Source organism: Myxocyprinus asiaticus, chromosome 4 (assembly GCF_019703515.2).
Source record: "Myxocyprinus asiaticus isolate MX2 ecotype Aquarium Trade chromosome 4, UBuf_Myxa_2, whole genome shotgun sequence".
In the NCBI taxonomy this organism is placed as follows: Eukaryota; Metazoa; Chordata; class Actinopteri; order Cypriniformes; family Catostomidae; genus Myxocyprinus; species Myxocyprinus asiaticus.
In genome coordinates this window covers 20,498,974-20,525,594 of record NC_059347.1, presented here as the reverse complement: position 1 = coordinate 20,525,594, position 26,621 = coordinate 20,498,974, and the positions used below count along the sequence as shown (strand labels likewise).

The 26,621-nt window shown below is 37.1% G+C and overlaps 1 protein-coding gene across 2 annotated transcripts in view; it reads left to right on the top strand.

Moving 5' to 3' along the window:
• The first annotated feature begins 10,204 nt into the window (after positions 1–10,204).
• LOC127433671 (neurogenic locus notch homolog protein 1-like) overlaps positions 10,205–26,621 on the top strand; it is a 98,672-nt gene continuing 82,255 nt past the window's right edge. Inside the window, exons 1-2 of one of the 2 annotated variants that reach the window (XR_007895912.1) lie at positions 10,205–10,521; positions 11,517–11,589. Coding sequence is in view for 1 of the 2 variants with exons in the window: in XM_051685766.1 (XP_051541726.1) it covers positions 10,464–10,521; positions 11,517–11,589 (131 nt within the window). In the remaining variant the exon portion in view is untranslated. The remainder of the gene's footprint in view (positions 10,522–11,516; positions 11,590–26,621) is intronic. The other variant, XM_051685766.1, reaches the window with a different exon arrangement.

Genomic DNA, 26,621 nt, shown 5'->3' with positions numbered 1-26,621 from the left:
CTGCATGGGACAATCAGACCAGTTCACTTAATTCATTTACACTTACTTCTGTATTTTCGAAAATATGCCTGATAATTCAATGACACTCAGCAGACAGATGTTTCGGTGGTAACTGACTGTCCACAGTTACTGTGCTGGTAAACTGTATGTGTAAATAGTTTTTAACATGTGATTGGATGTAAACCTGAAAAACAGACTATTAAAGTTTGAATCACTGCACACATCAGTTTACATCACATCACTGTTTGGCCTTGGTTAAAACACTAATGTTAAACAGCCCAGGGGTGCAGTGAAGGTCTCTCTTGCTGTTTTCACACCCTGGCAAAATACCACTAACTAATCACCCCACACTTCACACGCTTTTAGGGTCAGAGGTGTAAATAGCTTTAGGATGTGCAGAAGGTTTTATAATGTGACAAACTAACACTGCAACTCAATACATTCCAAAACAGTAACCTCAAAGATGCAATAGTGCTATGTGTTCTGTTTCTACACTCCCAGAAAATAGGTAACGTTTAAGGTATAAAACTATAACTGGGGTGGTACCCTTGTTTTGGGTACACATTTGTACACTTAAAGAGACAGAAAGGTGCTTTTTGCCATTGTTTGTTGTTGCCAGAGGAACAAAACCTATAAATGTACCTTTAAAGGTACACAATAGGTCCTACATGGAAATCCTAATGCTAAATGGTGAGATATTTGTGCTTGTTCACAAACGCCACTGTGAATCATTAAGTCTTTTTTTTTTTTTTTTTTCAGATATTTTTAGGGTCCTGTTGTAATTAAAAATAGTTTAGAATGTTTTCATACCAGCTGAGCAGCCTGCTAGCCTCACTTTCATATTGAGGAGTCCTGATGGATGATTCTGACACATAAAACCTCCACAAATAACCAAGTAGGGTCTTTAGCTGTACAAAACTCTAATAGCACAGTGCCAACTGGAATGTTGTGGTTTGTGGGTTTTATTCGATCCCCCACAGATATGCAACAACGTCCATACAACAGACTCCACCTAGCATTCTTTTTCAGCATGACATAGCTGTTTTATGGTTCCACTCTGGCAGAAAACACCACAAATGCAGTTTATAAAGCCCATAAAACACATTTGGTTAAGGAATGATGACTTAGTGAATTTGAATATTTGTGTTTTATGTCATCCTTGGGATTTCTAAATAAAAAATGGGGAGGATTGAATCTCTCTGGATCAGATTCAACAAGTATGAGGGCTTATTTGTGTTTTATGAATGAAGGATATTTGACAGCACAATGTGTTTTTTCATTAAACAAATGATCAACCAGTTAAACTGGATTACTTATTTTATCAAAAGTTCATTCAGCTTAGAACTGAAGTCCAAAATCATTTCAGACTGACACCGAAGAGAACTTCAGCAAAGCTTGTCTTAAAGGAATATTCTGGGTTCAATGCAAGTTAAAGGGATAGTTCACCTAAAAAAGAAAATTCTCTCATCATTTACTCACCCTCATGCTATCCCAGATGTGTATGACTTTTTTTCTTCTACAGAACACAAATTATGATTTTTAGAAGAATATTTCAGCTCTGTACAATGCAAGTGAATGGGTGCCAAAATGTTGATGCTCCAAAAAGCACATGAAGGCATTATAAAATTAATCCATATGACTCCAGTGTTTTAATCCATATTTTCAGAACTGATATGATAGGTGTGGGTGAGAAACAGATCAATATTTAAGAATTTTTTTGCTTGAAATTCTTCTCCCTGCCCAGTAGGAGGCGATATGCATGAATCACCAAAAACACAAGAAGAAGAATGTGAAAGCGATCTATTTCTCACCCACACCTATTTTATCACTTCTGAAGATATTGATTTAACCACTGGTGTGTTATGGATTACTTTTATGCTGACATATGTCAGAGCTGAGATATTCTTCTAAAAATCTTCATTTGAGTTCAGCTGAAGAAAGAAAGTCATACAAATCTGGGATGGCATGAGGGTGAGTAAATGATGAGAGCATTTTCATTTTTGAGTGAACTATCCCTTTAAGCTCAATAGACAGCATTTTTGGCATAATGTTGATTAGCCTACCACAAAAGTTAATTTAAAGTTCTCCCTCATTTTCTTAAAAAAAAGACAAAATCTGGGTTGCAGTGATGCACTTGCAATGGAAGTGAATGTGGCCAACACGTAAACGTTAAAATTATTACTGTTTCAAATGTATAGCCACAAGACATAAACAATATGCACCTTTATATGATTTTAGTGTGATAAAATCGCTTACTAACCTTTTTCTGTGTAAAGTTATAGCCAATTTTACAACCTTGTTGCCATGAAAACATAATGCAGTAAACACTAAAACCCCAAAACGACTGTAAAAACAACAATTGAAACAACTTTACAGATCAAACAACACAAACGTTTTAAGAAACTTTTAAGAAAATTATAAGCTTCACATTTCTGTGTTTAAACCCTTTTAAAAATTGGCCCCATTCACTTCCATTGTAAGTGCCTCACTTTAACCTCGATTTTTGCCTTTTTTAAAGAGGCCCTATTAAGCTTTTTGGAATTTTACCTTTCTTTTAGTGTGTAACATAGCTCTTTGTGCATGTAAAACGTCTGCAAAGTTACAGAGCACAAAATCCATGCAAAAGGGAGTTATTCTCTCCCACAGACAACACTGCTCAAGAACTACAAGAAACGGGCTGTTTTTAGTCCAGCCACTTCTTCCGTAATGTATCTATGTCACTGTGTAACACATTTGTATAATGCCCACCAAAGGGCTAATTTGGCCCACCCTCAAACAAATATAGTTATAGCCGAGGCCAGGATGAGTTGGGTTAGTGTTGTTGCCATGTCGAGAAGACGCTGTTTTCTTCACTGCGAAAGCAAAACCTCTTTGTTTGGACTTCCAAAGGCAGACAAATTGAGGAATCAGTGGTTCAAATTTATTTTTAACACTATTCCTCAGCAGTACAACCACAACCATTGCCAGATTTTCAAGTCGGTTACCCCTGAAAGATGGTGCAGTTCCCACTTTGTTGGGACAATCTGGTGCTTCAGGATCACAATCTGTTAACTATGCTTGAATATTTGTGGATTTATCTGCTACCGAGATTTCAAATGCTGTGTTTTGTGTTGTAGCTACGGTGTACACCCAGTGCACAGCTGTAGGCCTCTGCTTCCCTGCTAGTTAATATTATTGTGTTGAAATAATTTTGCTTATCAGCTGCGGGCCCACTTTTACCTACAACTGTGTAGAATTATGCAGATTGTTGTTCTTACTATCATGAATAGTGATCAAGTGTGGAGATGGATTTATTTTTACAAACGGTAATTTTACGTATGCAATCCACAGTAGTGCTTGGCTAACTTGCTATGTAATGTTATTGTTTGGTAAGGGTTTGCTATTCAGCTGTGGGCCAGCTTTTACCTAAAACTGTGTAACAAAATGGTCGATCTCAAGAGTCTTATATAATTATATAATACAAGCTGTAATGTTACGGCCGCTATCCATGCTAGTCCACAACTAACTTGCTCACTAACTCTCTAATACACCCGGTAATGTCCAACTGGGAGTAAGCCTCTGTTCTCCGTTCATATCTCGGGCGAAAGATGACTAACTTAGATGCACTACATGTCTTTAACTTGAAGCTTTGTTAGGTTCACAATAATCAACAGTGTACTTGTAAGAAAGCTACAAAATTAAACCTTACCACTGTGAAACGTCCTGCTCAAGTCGTGCTTGCGAAGGTGGTTCGGGTCAATCATCTTGTTCTTCCAACCTTTCATTATCGGACTCGGGCTAGAGCTAGTATGGCAAAAACCGATGCCACTGTTACCATAGTTACAATAATGTTTACAGAGCTGTTCAGGAAGACTCTGGAGCTGAAACTTGGTTATGGTAAGGGGCGTTACATTTCTGACACAAGCTCTAAGTGGTTGACCAATCACAACAAACTAGGCCAGCTGACCAATCAGAGCAGACTGGGCTTTTCGGAAAGGGGGGCTTTAAAGAGACAGGAGTTAAATCAGAGCGTTTGAGCCAGAGGATGAAGAGAGGGGAAAAGAAATGTACAGTATGAGAAAAATGTGTTTTTTGAACATTAAAGCATGTAAACCTATTCTAGTAGACCCCCAAAACAAAATTATGAATCTGTAAATTTGCATAATATGGGCTCTTTAAAGAAAAGGAGGCAAGAGTCATAATACATTTTTGTGGTAATCAACATTATGCCAAAAATGCTGTTGATTGAGCTTAATTTCTATTGAACCTGGAATATTAATTTAAGACAAGTCATTGCAACATATGATTGACAAAAATAGGTTAAGCTGATGCTTCTCTTATAATAAAGTAATTAAAATGCACACTTTTTTTTTTTTTTTTTTTTTTTTTTTGTGTGAAATTTTCAGATTTTGCATGTTAACCTTGTTTAAAGTCCACCATATTGATTTTCAGTGATGACCAAACCAGATTTGGACTGGTTTGGCCATTAATAATCAATTAACACTGGAACAAACAATGTCAATCTGGCCTTTGAAGCTCCAAAAAGCAGATAAAGGCAGCATTAAATTTTATTGTTATGATTTGTTTTACTCTCCCTAAAATGTTGAATTCTATGTTTTTATACTTCCAACTGTGAAGCACTTTGAGCTGCATTTTATGCTATACACATAAAATTGAATATTATTATTATTATTATTACTAAAAGTAATCCATCAAACTCCAGTGGTTTAATCAATATCTTTTGAAGCGATCTAATCTGTTTTGGGTGAGAACAGACAAAAATTTAATTATGTTTTCTCTTTAAATCTTGACATCAGTCTTCTTGGCGATCGTGATTTTAAGCTCGTTTACACTTCCTAAAGCACCATCTAGTGCTCTGCCAGAACCCTTCTAATAGCGGAGCCTACAAGCTTAGCTTAAAATAGCATAACGCGGCACTTCCTTAGACATTCTATGGCAGTACATTGGCGAGGAGACAAGAGGCCGTTCTTTTTGAATGGATGTTTATGGAGGAGATGCCTCAATGTGTTAAATAAACTGCTTTTGTGAGGAAACAGCTCATCACTTTACTACGATAAATGTATGTTTTATAAGACAAGTCACGGACGATTTTGCGACAGGTAGGTGTCACTTTACGGCTCTCCCCACTCATTTATATTGTATCTGCAAACGGTGACTTACTGTCGTAACATGCTAGTTGACCGTTACTAGCTGTTATGGTCTCTCCTATTGTAGAGCCATGGAGGTTGTTATCCCAATATATATAAAAGAATCTCTGGCTCTGCGCATGCGTCAAGCACTAGTAAGTGTAATCGAGCTTGAAATCATGATCATGCCAAGAGAATGCAATGGCAAGACGTAGGCTATTGTGAAAAGGGGTTATTTTGGTCTGTTCATACCCAAAATCAACTGGATCGCTTCAGATAATAGTTCACCCAAATATGCAAATTCTTTCATCATTTCCTCACCCTCATGCCATCCAAGATGTTTATGACTTTCTTTTTTCTGCTGAACACAATCAAAGACTTTTAGAAGAATATTGCAGCTCTGTAGGTCCATACAATGCAAGTGAATGGGTGCCAACATTTTTAAGCTCCAGAATCCACATATGGGCAACATAAAGGTACTTCAGACGACTCTGGTGGTTAAATCCATATATTCTGAAGCGATTTGATAGGTGTGGGTCAGAAACAGATCAATATTTAGTTCTTTTTTACTATAAGTTCTTCTCCTTGCTCAGTCAATTTCCACTTTCTCATTCTTCTGTTTTTGGTGATTCACATCCTTCTTGCATATCACCCCCTAATGGGCAGGGAGGAGAATTTATGACAAAAAATGACTAAAATATTGATCTGTTTCTCACCCACACCTATCATATCACTTCTGAATACATTTGATTTAAATACTGGAGAGTAATGAATTACTTTTATGCTCCCTTTATTTGGATTTCGAAGTTTCAAAATGTTGGCACCCATTCACTTGCATTGTGAGGGCCTACAGAGCTGAAATATTCTTCTAAATATCTTAATTTGTGTTCTGCAGAAGAAAGAAAGTCATACAAATCTGGGATGGCATGAGAGTGAATAAATCATGAGAGAATTTTCATTTTTGGGTGAACTATCCCTTTAAACCACTGGAGTCTTATGTTTTACCTTTCTGCTGACTTTACGTCTTTTTTGGAGATTCAAAGTTCTGGCCACCATTCACTTGCATTGTGAGGACCAACAGAGCTGATGTAATTTTCTAAAAAATCTTTGTTTTTGTTCTGCAGAAGACAAAAAGTTGTTCACATCTGGGATGGCATGAGGGTGAGTAAATCATGAGAGAATTTTCATTTTTGGGTGAACTATCCCTTTAAACCACTGGAGTCTTATGTTTTACCTTTCTGCTGACTTTACGTCTTTTTTGGAGATTCAAAGTTCTGGCCACCATTCACTTGCATTGTGAGGACCAACAGAGCTGATGTAATTTTCTAAAAAATCTTTGTTTTTGTTCTGCAGAAGACAAAAAGTTGTTCACATCTGGGATGGCATGAGGGTGAGTAAATTATGAGAGAATTTTCATTTTTGGGTAAACTATCCCATTAAGAAACCCATTAATACTGCTTGGAATTAAGACAAGCTGCTTGCTTGACAAAATAAAGTGCAAAATTGAAATTCAAACAAAAGTCAAACATTGCAAGTACGTGCAGGTGCCAAATAGGATGTCAGTTCTCATGCTTCTGATGCCAGCTTTAAGTGTGGGAAGTGTTGTTGCATGTCCATACACAACTCCAATTATCTCTTTATAATGAGCACCTTCTCTACAATCTCTTTGTTTTCCCTGGCCCTCGGGTCACACTACATAGGCCTCCTACATCTTAAGACATTTCCCGCACACTCTCACCTTTCTTGTAGCCTTTTGACAGACACCTATACACAATCACACACACATACAAAGGTTTATAAGGATTTGAAAGACAAAACTCTACTACAGGTGCTAAAATATGCAAGTCACACCTATTGTTTGGTAACTACACAAAGATGTGAGTCTTCTTATTTGTTGCTGCTCCAAAGAGACAAAAGATTTTGCATATTATTTCAAGGTCTCATCAGTAAAACTTTAAAACATTTCATCACTATAATTTCCAGAGATTAGATTGATATTGTTTAACTGTTTTGTAAACATTAAACAAGACAAAGATGAATTAGCACATGACCTGTCATAATAACCCAGAATTTTTTGTAATTTGGTCTGTTGACAAAACAATGCACTTTTTTATTCATGCAGAAAACCATAAACACATATGTGAAGCCTAGCTTAATAGCTGACTGAACTATTAGGTTATATTTTAACACCAAATCTTTTATCAACTAAGAACAAAAATAAACATATATCTGAATGAAGTATTAGATAAAATATTTAAAAAACAACATACCTGTTTAGGCCAATTAAACTTCAGACCTACAATATATTCAACGATTCAGGTTCCTATGTCACCACAGCAACCAATACATACACACTTCCCTCACCTCATTAAAACCAATATGATTTTACAGTTAGTTGTGGCATAATCATAATAAAGACTGAGGGGAAAAAGGTGTGGGGTACAAATATTTTGGTCTCTTTTAGTTGACTTGCTCCTTAAGCTCTTCAACACTATGTACTGCTCTTTCATTTCTTTTAACATACTTTAAGCTACACCATCTATTTACAGGTCTTCTCTTGTTAAAGGAATAGTTCACCCAAAAATGAAAAATCTCTTATCATTTTCTCACCCTTATGCCATCCCAGATGATAAGACTCTTTCTTCTGCTGAACACAAAGATTTTTAGAAGAATATTTCAGCTCTTTAGGTCCATTTCAATGCAAGTGAATGGTGACTAGAACTTTGAAGCTCCAAAAAAGACAAAGTCAGCATAAAAGTAATCCATAAGACTCCAGTGTTTAAATCCATGTCTTCAGAAGCAATATGATAGGTGTGGGTGAGAAACTGATCAATAATTAAGTCAGTTTTTGTCATAAATAAAAATGAAAGTGGAGACTTAAATGATAAAGGACTTAAATATTGGCTGTTTCTCAATGTCTGTTCTTTTTGCGTCCTTATGTTCTTGTGGACGTGTTTCATGTCATCACCCACCTCCAAAAAAAGAAAAGAGTTAAGAGGTTGTTGAATCTACATATCACAGCACATCTCAAAACTTGCATAGATGCGTTTTATGTCCTCATGTCTTTTGAGTTTGCTCTTGAAAGGTAGTTTTCAAGACTGATTTTAAGAAGAACGCAAGAAAAAGAATGCATTCTTAGATCTTAGAAACACCCAGTTGCATATATCATTGTCTGGATTTGATTCTGCCACGTACATTGGAGCAATATTGCGAAGGAGGTGCCCCATTTTTGACTCCCCGTCACTAGATCTGCCGCACGTATCACCCCCATCCCGTCCCCCGTGGTCCACAGCTATGGAGCACTGGGACTATCCAGTTGTGCCTGGAGAAAGTGAATAACCTTTGGGTGTCATGATTCATTACCACATTTGCTGTCTTTTTATTGCACAATTCTATAAAAAAAGAAGAAGAAAAGATTGCAGCTGCCCGATTTCATTAGTCCTTGGAGAAGCAATTATGATCTGACTAGAGTTCTCACCTTTTAATGAAATGAAGACCCTTTTCCCTTTTGTGTCTTGTTTTGACCTTCATTCTAAAACCATAACATTGGTTAAAACCGCTCTGAGCACAACAACTGTGACTGACTATATGTATTACTTCAACTGAACCAGAACCAATAAATAATTTGGACTTAACAAATGAAAGAGCCCCAAAACATAGTCAGAACTTAGGTTTCATTGGATGCACTTGATCATTAACCGGAATCACTCATGCAAAATAAACAGAGGAAAATCTGTAGCCTTAAAGGTGAACTCAGTAAACTCAGTGAACTCTTGGACTTAGACTGACACCTACTGAAGAAAAATACGAGCAAATACGAAGGCGTTTGACGCATGCCCACTACAACTTCTTTGTGATAGTCTTTTAGTAGAGTCAATGGCCAGTGCCAGCGGCGATGATGTGCACAGACGATGACCGTGTTCGTGAGTCTAGAAAATCTGTCCGGCGCGCGGTCAGGCCATGCGGACTGGATGGTGACAAAATTTACATTACACATACTGTGCGCGGCGCGATCAGTAATGCGGATGCGTCAAGTATACTTTGGCCTTAATATGTATCACGTTGTCAAAATAAGAGTTCCCCAAGAAATCTGTAATGAACCTGGTGTCCTCCATGCTTACTGTTCTTTCTGACAACAAAGCACTTGAATGCGACATACTTGTAATTACCAGTTCAGAAGTGGGAAGTAGGATAATCCCGATAGATTTACACTGACACCTAGTAGCCTGGATGCAGCATCATTCAAACACAACAGTTTTCAGTTACTGATGCCAGTGTAAAAATGCATAGTTCACAGTCAGCCATGATTGATGTAATCAATGAGTGAAAGTGTCAAATAACAGGAGAGTTACTGAGATTAAGCGAGTAATATTTGGCTGGTCATGTGATTCTAACATGGCAGCCCCCATGAGGGGACCCTCTCCATGTAGAATAAAACAGCTTTTATAAGGTTATTGATATGACTGGAGTCTTTATTTTAATGTGAGTGGTCATGATTTCCTACAAATGTTTCAAAATTACAATACTTTTCTTAAGGAACTACAGCTTTTTTAATGAGAAAAAAATTACTTTATGCACCTTTAAATGAGGAAAAAATCTGGCTACTGAGTGCGCCTTTAAACTGTATCTTTAAACCGGTTGTTACATGTTGCTACAGCAGTAAGAGTTGTGTACAAAATCTGCAATCGGAGTCAAAACGTAATCATAATTACATAGTAATTTAAAACTTACACTTTACGCCACTTTAACTTTTTCAAGTCCAGCCTTGTCAACAAGAATGAATAATAATAATAATAATAATAATAATAATAATAATAATAATAATAATAATAAACATTGTTTAGTGTAGTGTAAAAAATAGTCAAAGAATTAATAAATATGAATGTATGTTTCACGAGTTATCAAAACTTAGCTGAAACATAGTTAAAACAACAGCATCGAGGCTAATCCAATTTGAGTACAGAAGACTTTCCCGCGTCTATGTTTTGAAATCCCTCAACCGAGTTTAAAGGAAGGGCGTGTTTTTCCCACTGCCATTACAGAAAGTTTGTCAAGTAAATGAATAGCTAAGGCTACCGCTCGTAAATTAGTGTGGCGGAAGGAGCACGCCTCTGGATGAGAGCAGAAGAATGAACACTTGAATGCATGATCTCATTCACACAACTGAGACTGCACGAGCAGCACCGGACGCACCGGAGCTCGCGGGGACAAGCCGAAAAGTGCCATTTTTGGATCCATTCTTTTCATATTGCGTGATTCATTTCCTTTACTTCAACAGACCCAATGTTGGATATATGTTAAGCCTGCGTGGAATCCCACGACTATCCATAAGAAGGAATGCATCTTTTCCTCGTGAAACTAATTCTTCTGATATCACTCATTACTTGGACGCAAGGTAGGTTTCTTTACAAGTTGCTTTTTACACATTATCGGAATTTCGTAGTTACTTCTCTAGCCTAACACTATGATTAATATGATTAAATTCATTGCTATCTTTTATTTGAAATGAAACACCTTGCTCAAGATGGAATCACTTGTTGCGCGCTGATGTCAGAGCTGTTCTCGGTTGTTGCAGACGTCGTAATTTGAAATGTCAGGAAGAGCAGAAATAAAATGTCTTTTGAAATATTGTTCGACTGATCAACTTTGTGACTTATAACTATATCTTAAATTACTTATTCAAACTGTGTTGTACTTGAACTGCTAACTCGTAGTAGCTAATTATTAACTGAAGCAGCATTTTACCCTTTTTCGTATTTTTTTTTCTTTTCAGCGCGGATATATATATATATATATATATATATATATATATATATATATTATTAGTACGGATGAGATGCAAGTGAAGGCGCAAGAGTTTTTTTTTTTAATCGCTTTGCATGAAGGGTCGTTATACTTTTTAGATGACTTTCTTGTTGTTGAGTGAAAATGGGCAAAAGCTGCACTCTGCGCTTTTTGAGTGAAGTTTCACTGAAACACTTTTACAGCTCGATGCTACTAACCAAATATAGTACATTCCCCAGAACAGCTGCAGAATGAAGAATGCTCGCAGCAGTGTGCTGTCAGTTCCCTCTGTCCACAAACATTACTTTAAGGTGTTAGGAGTCACACTTTCTCTCTGGAGTCTGGCCATTGTTACTGATTTTTGCACAGATTTAACCAATTGAAATCCAGAAAAATTTATAAGAAATATGAAAAGTATATGCGATGATGAATTTGAATAAACTTTAATAATATTAGTTCCCAATTTTAGTCTTTTTATTTTAAGATTTTAACTATAAAGGTTTTATTTGTGTTATTTAGATGAACTTCTAGCAATATGTAATAATTTTATTACAATTATGCAACATTCAGTATTATCTCTGTATTACCCTCATTCTTTTTTTCCAGGCCTGGAATGTTCAGAAAAATGCCTAAATGGCGGTACGTGTGAACCTACTGCAGAAGGGAGAAGAGAATGCAAGTGAGTACTTAGAAGTCAATTACATAAAATTGCTGTGTCTGAACCATATCAATACCCTGGAGGAATTTATGGTTGGCCTGATACCATTTTTTTAGAATTGCACAACACTAATATGATTTCCTTGTGATGTGGTTCCAAAAGTTTTATTTTTCTCTACTGATACTATTTGCTATTAATCAGAATCTCAACTTTGCAAATAAAAGCAAAATTATGCTTCTCTCCTTGAATAACATGGCTTTAATCAGCTAAAGAATGACAACCCCAACCACTGATGAAGAGTGTCTAGACCCCCCCCCCCCAGGCTGCTTGTGAGTACGGGCCTAGTTCTCCAGCCGAAAGTCTCAGAGACACCCCGAAATCTTATTTTGCTTCTCTTTTATGGAACGACAGCTGGGGTTTGCCAGAAGCTCGGCAAGCATTGTTCTCCAGTCTAGATTAATTCTATGTGACTAATCTGTTTGAGGCTTCCCAGAATGCCTGAGCCCCCTCCTTGTGCACCCTACCCCTGCTCGGGTGTTTTGTCCTATTTTGAATGCCCATTCACTCTCTGTGATTTACATTAGAAGGACAGATGGCAGTAGAGTGTAATTGGACTGGAAGTTTTCATAATTGGTTGCATTGCACCAGTGCAAAATCAAGAGCAAACAGATTGCCTTAGCGCACATAACATCACTCTCCATCCACACATTCACTTACATGCAAACACAACATATTACTGTTACTATTTTTGTGTTGGTTTGATTTTCTAATGGGGTTAACTCTCTTTGGCCCTGTGTACTTTCCTCCTTGCATTCAGCAGGGATGCGAATGCAGTATTGGGTTGCAAGTATTTGGCCAGGGTTGCATTGTATTTCTCTGGTTATCAGTGAGTTTATCAGGGCGGCTATGGAGGAGCACACTGGCAGCGCTCATTTGAAATGGGTTGGTGGCGGCTCTGTTTCTGGCCTCCCTCAGAGGACTGCAAGCACATGGAGCTGCACTGGCGGTTGGCCACATCTTAATTCTGTCTGGCTGCCTCCCTGCTTCAGTCGGGCCACAAAGCCACCATTGTGCCCTATCATGCTCAGACTCTTCTAATTAAACATGGAGATACAACGAAGGCCACTCTCCTGCTCAGGATGGCACATTACCATGTCTAGTACCTTTTATCTATTGTTCAAATGCAACTGGTGGACAGACCACTTAGTTCTGCAGCATATGTGACAAACTTTGGCAAAAAGTGAGTTCATAGGTCAGTTCTGGCCACACTATCCCTCTCTAATCAAATGGATCCATTGTGCATGCCCTGAAATCCTCAACATACTTTGTATTTAGTGCTTGCACTTTAAAAAGGAAAAATGTGCAGTTGGTACTATTTCTACTTATTCTACTTTTTACTTTCTTAAGAAGCTATTTCTACCTGATACGACCCTTAAAATTATTTTTGGTTGATTCAATCATATTAAATAATATTTGAGTTAAAACCAGTATAAAACCAGTTTTGTTAGATGTTACCACATAATGTACAAGGTTACCTTAGAATACATTTTAGGTTGAGCAAAAACAAAACAAAACAAAACAAAAAAATTTTAAAAAACAAACAATCAACTACAAAACAATAGACAATAGACATTTTTCACACTCCGGGTTTCGGAACGTGGAAGTAAATGATTGCAGGGTAAACTTCGACAGCGGTGAATTGGAGTGAATGGGAGACCACAGCAAATATTATTTTCACTTACCCATTTGCTCCAAGAGCAAAAGAAAAAGTCCACTATTACATTTGAATGTCTTTCCAGAAGTAAAAAAAAAATAGAGAGCGGTGGATTAAGACAGTCAGATGGGAGAAGATGCCAAATTTACTGTCACTCTCTCAGCAGCTGTAATTGAAGCCCCCTCGCAGCTGTGGTAATTGGTTTTTTAAAACTAATTCCAGGGTAATATAACACAAAGCATAATGTTAAACTTACACTCAATATTTAAAAAATCATATAAAATTTTTTGCTAGATTTATGCTACTAAATAAGGTGGAAACACGTCATCACAGTCTGTGAAAAAGGTCAACTGTACAGTAATGTCATGTCCTGCAGTAAAGAGTAACATTTATAAATGTGTGAAATGTACAAAGTTAAACTGTAACTGCTGATTGATCAGTGATTGTATCCACATTTTTTGTGTCAGTTTATCTTCAAAGATGCTTCTCTCCTGGTCTCATTTATGTGCAGCAGTTATTGTTTAGTTATTCAGTATTTTGAGTCAGGTGTTGTTCAGCTACTGGAAAGATGTGTTTGTCGACGGATATATCGGTTTTGCCAATAAATTGGCACCGATAACAGATTTCTGGAACAACCAGTTATCGTCAAATATCCACACTGATAGTTTTTCCCCATTGCGTTCGGTGCTGGAGCGGCTGGGAAGGGTCTGCTGTCGTTATACAGTATGAGAGCGGCCTCTAGAGGCTAAATAAATACTTCACTGATGCCTTGTGGTGTTTGTTTTGACACGTGAGACTACACTCTGCATGGAGCGGAACACTTCAGATGTGGATTTAAAACATCAACAATGAAAAGGTACAGTTGAAGTCAGAAGTTTACATACATCTCAGCCAAATACATTTAAACTCAGTTTTTCACAATTCCTTACATTTAATTTTAGAAAACATTCCCTGTCTTAGGTCAGTTAGGATCACTTCTTTATTTTAAGAATGTGAAATGTCAGAATAATAGTAGAGAGAATGATTTATTTCAGCTTTTATTTCATTCATCACATTCTTAGTGGTTCAGAAGTTTACATACACTTTGGTAGCATTGTCTTTAAATTGTTTAACTTGGGTCAAATATTTTGGATAGCCTTCCACAAGCTTCTCACAATAAGTTGCTGGACTTTTGGCCCATTCCTCCAGACAGAACTGGTGTAACTGAGTCAGGTTTGTAGGCCTCCTTGCTCGCACACGCTTTTTCAGTTCTGCCAACAAATTTTCTATCGGATTTAGGTCAGGGCTTTGTGATGGCCACTCCAATACTTTTACTTTGTTGTCCTTAAGCCATTTTGCCACAACTTTGGAGGTATGCTTGGGGTCATTGTCCATTTGGAAGACCCATTTGCGACCGAGCTTTAACTTCCTGGCTGATGTCTTGAGATGTTGCTTCAATATATCCACATAATTTTCCTTCCTCATGATGCCATCTATTTTGTGAAATGCACCAGACCCTCCTGCAGCAAAGCACCCCCGAAAGATGGTGCTGCCACCCCCATGCTTCAGGGCTGGGATGGTGTTCTTTGACTTGCAAGCCTCACTCTTTTTCCTCCAAACATAATGATTGTTATTATGGACAAACAGTTAAATTTTTGTTTCATTAGACCAGAGGACATTTCTCCAAAAAGTAAGATCTTTGTCCCCATGTGCACTTGGAAACTGTAGTTTGGCTTTTTTATGGCGGTTTTGGAGCAGTGGCTTCTTCCTTGCTGAGCAGCCTTTCAGGTTATGTCGATATAGGACTCGTTTTACTGTGGATATAGATACTTGTTTACCTGTTTCCTCCAGCATCTTCACAAGGTCCTTTGCTGTTGTTCTGGGATTTATTTGCACTTTTCGCACCAAAGTACGTTCATCTCTAGGAGACAGAATGCGTCTCCTTCCTGAGCGGTATGATGGCTGCGTGGTCCCATGGTGTTTATACTTGTGTACTATTGTTTGGACAGATGAACGTGGAACCTTCAGGCATTTGGAAATTGCTCCCAAGGATGAAAAAATTCGGAGGTATTGGCTGAATTCTTTTTGTTTTCTCATGATGTCAAGCAAAGAGGCGCTGAATTTGAAGTTAAGCCTTAAAATACATCCACAGGTACACCTCCAATTCAGTACACCTCCTATCAGAAGCTAATTGACTAAAGGCTTGACATAATTTTCTGGAATTTTCCAAGCTGCTTAAAGGCACAGTTAACTTAGTGTATGTAAACTTCTGACCCACTGGAATTGTGATATAGTCAATAAAAAGTGAAACAATCTGTCTGTAAAAAATGGTTGGAAAAATGACTTGTGTCATGCACAAAGTAGATGTCCTAAACTATAGTTTGCTAATATTAAATCTATGGAGTGGTTAAAAAATTAGTTTTAATGACTTCAACCTAAGTGTATGTAAACTTTTGACTTCAACTGTATGTATACAGTACACTAAAGTACACATTGTCACACCATTATAAAGTAATAAATTTGTTGACTAGATGCTGCATTAGTAGAGAACAGCAGTATGTTTGCCGACAAGGCTGAGAGGATGCTAACATTAAAGCTAACCTCAAGCGGTTTGAACAATATGACAAAAAATACATGCAAGTCCTATCCAACTGTTTAAATGTCACAATTGTACCATCTATTACCATCTATTTGCATTAGTTTATATCCATCCGGTCACGGTTATGCAAGCTAAGTTGCATATTTTAAGCTAGTGACGTGAGAAAGCAAATTAATATCTTCATGTAGCCGAGAGAAACGTATAAACAAATCAGAAACACATCTGATTTCAATTAAAATGTTTTATCTTCACTGTAATACGATGACTTCAGATCGATCACATTCTTGCGCTAAAAATGGCTAGACACAGCGCAACAAATACAGTTTAACAGAAAGCAGGTGTCTCAATGTGCTTTTAAAGTTCTTTTTAATTAGACACATCAAATAAAAAACAGCGCTCCTGCAAGAGACACTGAATAATCAAAAACAAAGGGAAACAAAGATGTTCATCTAGGGCACGTTTACATAGAAAAACAAATAGATTGTTGCAAAAGCGTTCAGTGTGAACAGCCCCTTACAGTTGGTGGAGGTCTTTGGCCGTTGGGTCTTGCTCTCTTATAACCGTTTCTCAGATTAAGCAATGAGTTGTTTAAATACTTTGTGAGGAAAGGAGTTCAACTTGGAAATATGTGTCTCGAGATTCTCGCGTTCAGTTCTAGTCTGTTGTGTTCCATCTGTTTGAACAGCCCCTGGCCTGGGCTCATAGTCTGAGCCGCTACACCACAGAGTTCAGCCGAATACCACTGCTATCTGGGAATATTGCTACTCTAATATTGCTGGAGTAGTAGGAATCAGTGCAAGTGTAACACCATGTGAACTGCCTATTGAAGCGTTTCCCCCCTTTATTTGACTTTTGACATAACATTTGAGAATGTGGACTGACTAAAACTTTTTATTTATTTATTTTATGCTCATTAGTTGAAAATGAAATGCTGTTTTTTAACAGCCAGGATAGGAATGTTCTATGCAATAATATAACGGTGCTGTATGGTATATGTATTTATTGCACCCTCTTGTGGACTGAGTAAACAACATCAATTTAAAAATCAGCTGACTTTAAAATTTGAATATTAGTTAATATATATTAATATTTATTTATTTATTTCATTTAAAAAAGTACAATAAATTTTCATGGTTCAGTCAGCACTATTTTACTTTGAGTGTTATTTTTTCCATTCGGTATCAGTTTTAAAAACTATTGGTTGATTAATCGGTTATCAGCAGGTACTGCCCAACTTAGTTATCGGTATCTGTAAAATCCACAATCTGTCGACCTCTAGGTTCTACTTTACATTCCATGCCAGGAATACCAAACACTCATATCTGGGTGAGTGAGTTGTTATCTTCAGAGACGTCCAACTGACAGTAATACAAGCCTTCCCTATCTGAATTCCATGTATGTATGAGAGACAGCTGATTCAAATAAAAAGGATTAGTGTTCGACTAGGAGATGAGATATGCAAGACTTGAGGAAGATGCTCAAAAGTTCACATGCGAACTTCAGACCTTCCGTCCTAGTCACTGATGAGTTGTTGATGTTGTGGTCAAAATGAGCTCACTGTCTTGCCATATGGTCCCACACCCTACAGCAACTTAATGGGGGTAAGACAGGTAATTGCAGTTTTATTTTAGTGTTTGTGCTTGCAGCCACATATTGCCAACATTCCCAGTATTTGCTATCCACATTTTTTTTCTGACCAACAGCTGGGCGGCGCCATGATGAGTCTTATTGCTGCTGGACTGTTTTCTGGTTTTGGTCTCCATAAGAGGCAATGTACGAACTACCAAAATGAGCGATCCAGTTGGAGAACAACAAACATCAGTCTCGACTTGTGCAGTTGTTGGTTGTAGGGATGCCACGGTGTGAGTTTTTGACAGTTAAATTACCATCTGAGAAATCTTCTTATTATGCAACAGCACTAAGGCAAAAAATCCATACATCACAATTGAACATGTTAGTGGACGCGTTTCTTAGGGATATATTGGCTCTAAGTGCTGCTATACAATAGGAAAACTGCTAAGTACACAACAAAAGTACATAGGATGTATATAATAAGAGACGCTCCAGCATAGGGCACAACACAGCTAATGCACTTCCAAAGTGCAGTATGATGGGCTTTAGTGTAACCAGAGTGCTTGAAATCGCTTCAAAAGTGCATACCTGTAGATTATTGTGTATGCGCAACATGTAGTTCATGGCATCCAAAAGTTTTTTTCTTCTATAACAGTTTATTAAAGCATTTCGTTAACTGTCACACACCCCACTATAAAGAATCAGCAAAATACTTCATAAAAATAACGTCCTTTAATCTGTCAACAACACCTCACAAATAAACCTCTGGACTATGCATAATAATAATGGGAACATTGCTTACAGCTGGCATTTTAAAGTCAGATAAGGACTAAAATGAACATTTATTTTTGAATACTGTGAATTTTGTACACAAGCAATGCTTTAAAAAATAAGGATGATTAAAGACACAACTTCTCAAAGTTTACCATGCTGTTAGTAACTACATGCAAATGCACCACACACTGACAGCATGCTTAAACATTGCAATATATATATATAAGGTATATCAGTGTGTTATCCCAAATTTGTAAGTATAAACAATTTGCAATTGGTTGTAATTTCCACCCATGTGTGGTGTATAATGCTGAAAGGCCACTTGTCCATGCAAGACACCTTCAATGCAAGCTTTGTTTGCTTTCTAGAGATGAGTTCCTCGCTGCATTTAAATACAGGAAATAGACATCCTGTGCCAAGGAAGAGAAGTTCTAATCTCTTATCATATCACTACAGAGGGCTTAATATCTTCATAGAGATGCTGGGTGTCTCATTCTTGGCTTGAGCTTCATGGTAGAGCCACATAATGCTTCATGGCAGAGCCACATAATGCTTCATGGCAGAGCCACATAATGCAGAGCCAAAGTTGCTTTTGTGTTGTCTAGCCTCCTATTTGAAATCTGATTCTGCTCCTCTGTCCCTTATTCCTATCAGGAATTCAGCAAACTTTGATTGTACGTTCTGTTATTGCAGAGTGTTGTAAATTGTGTTCTGTATGTACAGCTGGCCAAGTACAAAAAAAAAAAAGAACAAAAAAAAGATAAGAAAAACACACCAGGCGTGTGTTGTTTTTGTTTGATGCTTTTGACCTGAGCCATCTGTCTGTGGAACACTGCATTACAACTGATCAGTATCAAGGTAAATAATTCACCGTGTACAATTGCTGCTACTTGCAGCATAATACTCACTAATGCCTGTGGTTTGACCATTCATGCCTGGCAGTGGCAGATGTTTTAGTTGCCTGTCACATTTTGACACTGTCAGAGTGAAGTGACAAGTATATTTGTAATAAATACATCTTTTTCCTTTTAAATTTCCAGGATCATTTCACTCAGAATTGCAGAACTTTTGTAAGGACATCTGAAAGCATTAACCTAGTTCTTGGCCTCATAAAAGCACTTAGAGAAGCACTCATTAGAAGAGTATTGGGTCCGTTAATGTCTGTTCCCTGTCCCCTGGCGAAACTGCTGTTCCCATAGGGTCCCTTTATAAAAGGGACAAATAAACACAGTCCTAATGAACACTAACAGATGTGGGCCAGGTCTCCTCTGGTGATTACAGAGAGAGTGCGAAGAGCCCTGGGCCATTGTTTCATAAAGACTAGACAAGACTCAAAGACGTTAAACTCCTGACCACTGGAAATAAGGGCTTAAAAGGGAGTAGAGTTTGTTTTATTGTTGGGGAACAACAGGTCAATAGTTCAACCACCTCTAACAAAACTCAGAACTATCTCACAGGCAGCTTTTTCACACAAAATTTCGAATTCACTTAACAGTTTAGCTACTTTTGCTATAGTATTTCAGCGCAAAAACCTGGATCTTATTCTTTAACCACCTGCAGTCTAGTTTAAGCAGGTGCAATCAGTGCTGAAATAGCGCTGCATCTTGAGTATTCAAATGACGTCATTGTCATTCCTTTCCATGTAAACACACCTCAATTGGCAATTTACCTGGTGCAATTTACATTGTGCTGTTAACGCCTGAGGAAAGCAGGCGGTAAAGTGAAAGAGATGTTTGTGTACATTTTCTGTTGATAATAGCCGTGGTAGCCTAATTCATTAGAAATTAATGAAATGATGGAGAAGAGCATTATAACCTTGTATTAGGGGTGTAACGGCATGAAATGTTCACAGTATGATAACATTCATAAAAAATACAGCAGTATCACGGTATTAAGATGCCTTGCTAAAATTATTAGAAAAATACAGCAACGAGTCGTCTGACTGGATGATGGCCCAGGATCTGATGTTTGGGCATTTTTATTTGGGTGAATAAATAAATACATTTGAAATCGATATGAATTTGAAACGCAGGCAACATTATAAATTATAATAAAGTACTTAGGCCTATATTAAAATATTATTTTTTTTTCTCCAGGTATTACCCATTAGGTGCGTCTAATGAATGAAGGAAAAACAATGCCAAGTGAAATGGAGAAAATTATGCATACGTTTTTTTTAATGCTGTTTTTAAATATAATAATAATGGTAAGACAGGAAAAAAATCCCCGTCATCTTGTTCTCACCCTTTATGATAACAATAAAACCACTAATTTTTCTACTGTTTTGCACCTGCATCTTATCCTCTTTGCATATTTTCACACAATATACAGATTTACATTGTGTCACAGTCCTGTCACTCTTTCAGTCTGGGTTTTTGTCTGAGAGGACCGTGGTGTCATCGTCCCATGTCTGTCTTGTGTTTCATTGTCTGTCTTTGTGTGAGCGCACAGTTTCGGTTGAATTCCCTGCCGTGCGCTCTTCGGTCTGTCTTGTTTTATGTTCGGAGCATGGTGTCTGGATCCTGACTTCCTGTCTGGTTCGGTTTTGGTCTGTTTCGGGATCCAGACACTCATGCTCCATGTTCTATCTGTTATTGACATGGGTGCATTGCGCTTATGTCATCTTGGCGGCATGAACTTGCGTCACTAGTTTATGTCTGTCTCTCACGAACACAGGTGCACCTCGCGTTGCGCTGCACGCCCAGGTCACGAGGTGTCTTGTGTTTAATATCTGGAGCATGGTGTCTGGATCCTGACTTCTCTGTCTGGTTCAGTTTCTGTTTACTATTCGGGCGATTATTGCAAGGATTAATCATTAGCTCTTAACTGACTATTCAGTTTGTGTCCTGAGTTAAAAGGTTGTACTAAATGCACTTACTAACAAAAAAGTGGACAAAATCATCTTTTAAAAATACCTCTAAATGACATTCTCTGAATTAAAGAAAAAAAAAACTTTTTATTAATGCAAAAAATTCACTGCAAAATGTTATCTAATGTTATCAAGTGTTTTTGTCTTGTTTTCCATTTAAAATGGTCTAAAAATCTTTTAAAAAAACATGAGAAGCAGCATATAAGATATTTAGACTTGCTTTCAGAGAATGTTTCTTGAACATAATTTTGTTCTGTATATAAGTGTATTTCTTCACTGGTTTATACTTCTGTCAGTGCAGTAAAGATAAAATATACTTATATTCAAGATGTATTCTCTGAAAGCAAGTCTAAATATCTTATATGCTGCTTCTCAGGTGAATGCATGTTTTTTTTAAAGGATTTTTAGTTGCTTTAAAATATTTAATATTCAACATTCTCAGATAACACATTTTTCTTCTGCAATATAGCTCCTAAAGTAAATGTACATTGTTTTAAAGATATTTATATTGGAAAACAAGCCAAAACAAATATCAAAAATATATTTTGTTACAGTGGGTGTTTAATGGGCGAAGACTACCCTCTTTCACCTTTTTGTTCACTTCGAACCATCTTTAACTCACAAAATACAAACTCTCTCTTAAAGCTGCATCTGGCCGATATTCTTTACGATAAGAAAAGAATAGATTAGTTGATTAGATTCATGGTCTCTGTTACGTTAAATGAGATTACATTTTTGTCAACAATTTTTTATTGTCAACGTTGTCGATAATGACGACTAATCGTTTCAGCCCTAGATGCAGTAGACCTACCACTTCGCTGGTGTTCGCGTTTCTTGTTGCTACGATGATTATTAAATTCCACTATACAAAGAGTGCAAAAGACATGTCCCATCCCGTGCGTGTACACGAATGAGTGAGCGAGTGAGAGGCAGAGAGAGAGGGACTTCAGCTGCTTGACGGAGGGAAATAAAGGTTCAGGCTTTGACATTTAAGTGCGCTGCGCTCTCTCTGCCATGAAGTTTGTGCATGTGGCTTTTAAATTGAAGTGACAGTTCAGTGAAACAGGAGACATACGTCGCAATTTAGAGAGTTATTTTATCAAATTTTTATTGAAACTTTCATTACTTCTATACTTTAACTATAAATGTCAACGGTTTGATAACCGTCTCTTTTTAAAACTGTGATATCCAGCTTTTTCACAGGCAGTGAAATTACCCATTATGCTTAGTGTGCTCTTCCAGTGCTACAGACTTCCACTTCGCAGCTTATTCCCATTACCAAGCATCACTATCAACTGTCAAAAACGAGTGAATAGTCTGTGTTTACTTATCGTAAATTCCTTTCTCACTAAAGGCCGCGTGTGGACATTCGGTTTCGAGAAGGCAATCCCTGAATAGATAAGTACACAATCACACACATATACATGGTTAAGTTACTGGGCTCTAGTGCTCTCTACGTGTGTGTGTGTGTGTGTGTGTGTGTGTGTGTGTGTGTGTGTGTGTGTGTGTGTGAATGAGAGAGAGAGACAGACACACAGCATGCAGAGAGAGAGAGAGAGAGAATTCACGGATATGATGCGATATATTTAACGTTTTTTGTTGAGCAGTTCAATATGAAAACAGCCAAATCGCGGACATTTAGGGAATCTAGAAATCCCTACTGGTCGCTTTTTAAGGTTCGTAAAAGAGGAAACATCCGTGAAAAGAGTATGTATGGTCATAATAAAATCTTCAGATTTGAGGTACATACCTTTGCATTATTTCTGCATTAACAAGTGCCGCCTTCTCACGCACTCTGTGGAGAACAACTTGGTCTCTCCTTCATTCACATACACTCACAGCGCAACATGAGATATGAACCTTGTAAAGATGATTAATAAATCAAAGGCTTGGTTTAAATGTTTTTCATCTTTTTTATCTTCCAAAATGATGGACAGTATTTGGAATTATCTGTCAGTGTTTTTAAAAAAAGGCAAGTGACGGAGAATTAGTTTAATTCAACCTCTGATTATTAAATCTGGTTCGACTCGGAATGTTTCAGCATTGGCGGCTTTTGGGGGGCTTATCGTTGTGACATTCATTTTCCGGTAGTCTTTAAGCCACCTGTATTTGTTATAACACCCTATAACAGTGCATAATTATCCAGACCATTAGCTGCTTGCCATCACCCGTAACGTTAGTCTAGCTGATAACAACAACTAAGCGGAAGTGTGGAGCATCCGAGAGGAAGTCTCTCGCCACAATGGCGACATCCATGGAGAAGTCAAGAAAAAGGTGGATACTGTGAAACTGTGACACGGTATATCCCTACCTGGTATATATCCAAATGTGTGGTGTAGTGAAGCACTCTTTCGGCATGTAAAAGAGATAATTCAGGTGTTTGGATTACAGTGGACATAATCGGCCCGCAAGATTGGAATTTGCCTTACAAATTGCTCAGTACATCTTTTTGGCTGCATTTGCACAGTTGCCTGATCTACATATTTCCTTTAGTGAATCGTGTGCTAAACCAGTGCAGAGAGCGTGCAAATAAACAGCAATTTTACTGGGCACAGTTCATTCTTTGTGTATTCCCTCATCAGTTTTTAGAGCTGGCCGGTATGATTGTGGATACAGAGATTTTACTGTACCTTTTATACCATGGTAGATGTTTTGCGCAATATCAGGGCAAGGCTGCTTTACGTTAATTACACATGAGAGTGATGAAGAAACTTGCAGCAATGCGAAAATGTTTTGTGTCCCAAACAAATCAAGACAAGGAATAACTTGTTATTAAGAGTTGTTGTTAGACACAACTCAAAGCAACGTTTAGTTGTTTACAGTTGCCAAGTAAAGTCGCAACTTACTGCATTAATTAACAATTCAATAAAGCTCAGTCGTCTTTTTCCCATTCATTTATTTTTCCATCAGGACTTCATAACATTTTCTATAAATGAGATCTAAGCCATGAACCAAATGAACTAGCTCCAAAGTGAATCACAACAATTCAAACTTTGATTTAAAGCAAAAAAAAAAAGTTTTGGGGAAATCGGACAAAAAGACAAAGGTACAAAATTGTACTTAACATCTTTCATGTGAATGAATCACAATCCCATGAATGAATGAAGTAATTGAATTAAAAACAATTAATATAAAAATAAAAACTGATCATTTAAAATTGTGTGTATTTAAGTATAGAAACAATATATATATATATATATATATATATATATATATATATGTATGTATTAGTTTATTGATATTCAGTTATTGTTGTGAAATATTATAATATTCAGATGTTATACATGCAAATCAATGTTTCAAGTCCATTTATTCGTTTATTTGTCAAGTAGTCTTAAGTCTGTAGTCAGTAGTCTGAATAATGAGGAGTCAGATAAACAGGATAAACACCAACAGAACTCAGATGCAAACCAGAGGTGGATTTTAGCTGTTCAGCAATTTATTTTTTCTCACATAATTACAGAATTTCAATGGAAATCAATATAAAATGTCCATGGATTTATTTCTTTGGTTAGTAGCCATGTAATAAGCAGGATAATGTACAGTTAGTCTGTACATTTTGGGTTTCTGGATTTATTTTGCAATAACAATCGTCTGACTGTACATTATCCGATACTTAACAACCTTGGAGCTCACGGTAGGTCTGTTTTTAAAGGTTTTATAATTTATTGTTAAAAATCTATTTCCCTATGGAGAAAATTAGTTTACATTTTCACTTCCACAACCAGACTGTAGGCTCTATTGATGTGTGGTCACAGGTGTGTGATCAGCCATTTTACAACATCTTCGAATGTGGCTCATCCAATGAGAATTTTAGTCAGAACTATCCATTTAATTAAAAAAAGAGTTACCGTGATACAAAATGTATCATAATGTGAAGCTCTTGGTTACCTCTGACCCTTACAGTAGATAACAACTTACTTGTATTTAACCCCAAATATTCCTTTAATCAGGAATATTTAATTAGATACATAATTGTATTATGGTATCTAAACAACACAACAATATTTTGGACACAAACACATTTTCTTTATGCAAACATTTACAGTATTCTGCATCCACACATGTTTTTTTTCCAGGAGTTTAAGCATGAAAAGGCTTCCTAGTTAGACTTCAACTTTTTGTTTTGAGAGACAGCTCGTTCACTTTGTGACCTTTCAATGGCAGATGGCAGATTGGGCCGCAGTGGGTGGAAACCCCCTGTGTTTCATCTGGCTGAGGGTCAGGTGTCAACAAAACGTCTGCTCTGGCCTTGGCAGCATTGCAGCATTAGTAAAACCTTGTTGTCATGGGCTACTAGTGACCACAGAATGAATCCCATCACTTTACAGAGAACAAAGGTATTTCTGAGGGGATAGTTAAAGTTGATGACAGTATCGGCTGGACAATGGGGTCATTCTCTGGTCACAGAGTCCAAAATGAACTAGGGCTGTTTACAAAACATTTGATTTATTTTTATGGACTTGTTTTGTCTGAATTAGAGGTAATCTAATCTGCGTAATTGTAAAGAAATATCAGTGTGGGAAAGCCTGGTTTGCACTGTCTCTTAGGAAAAAAAGTATCAAGAAATGCCTGCTAATTGTGTTTGTAGGACTTGAGCAAAACAAAAAGATAAAAAAAGTGTATTTCCTGCTTTGGAAAGAGATCTTAGATTTGAGTTTTTCTGAACATTTCACATACACTTTTTCACTTGAAATCTTCACATTTCACATTTGTAGGGATTTGTATTCTTTTAACCCAGTGGTTCTCAACCAGGGGGCCGGGACCCACTAGGGGGCCTCAGCACACTCCCAAGGGGGCCTCATGTTGACTTAAAATTGATTTAAAATAAGAAATATTAAAATAATTAAAATAATTCACCTTAATTAAAATGCTAAAAAATACTTTAAGATGTATGCCTACAACTTATAAACAGACTCTTTCTGAAACTTCTAGAATAAAAAATTATCCATGATTGATTATTTTAATCAGACACGTCTAGTTTAAAGCGAGGGGCCTTCAAATATTGTCTTGGTTGAGAACCACTGTTTTAACGGACTTTCTGAATTTTAACATTTTAATCTACTGCACAGAAAACAATGTTAACCTAAAAAAAACAAAAAACATTCTTCATGTGGTAACATCTAAATTAACTGGTTTTATTCAAGTCATGTAAAATATTATTTAACATCACCGAATCAACCTAAAAGCATTAGGTTACTTCAACAAAACTATTTTTTAAGGTTTAGGTCAGGTAGAAATGGCTCCTTAAAGGGAAAGTTCACCCATAAATGAAAATGCTCTCATCATTTATTCACCCTCATGCCATCCCAGGAGAACACAAATGAAGATTTTTAGAAGAATATTTCAGCTCTGTAGGTCCATACAATGCCAATGAATGGTGGCCAGGCCTTTGAAGCTCCAAAAAGTTGATAAGACAACATTAAAGTAATCCATAAGACTCCAGTGGTTTAATCAATGTCTTCTCAAGCAATCCAGTCGGTTTTGGGTGAGAACAGACCAAAATATAACTGCTTTTTCAGTGTACAACTTGCCATTCCAGTCTC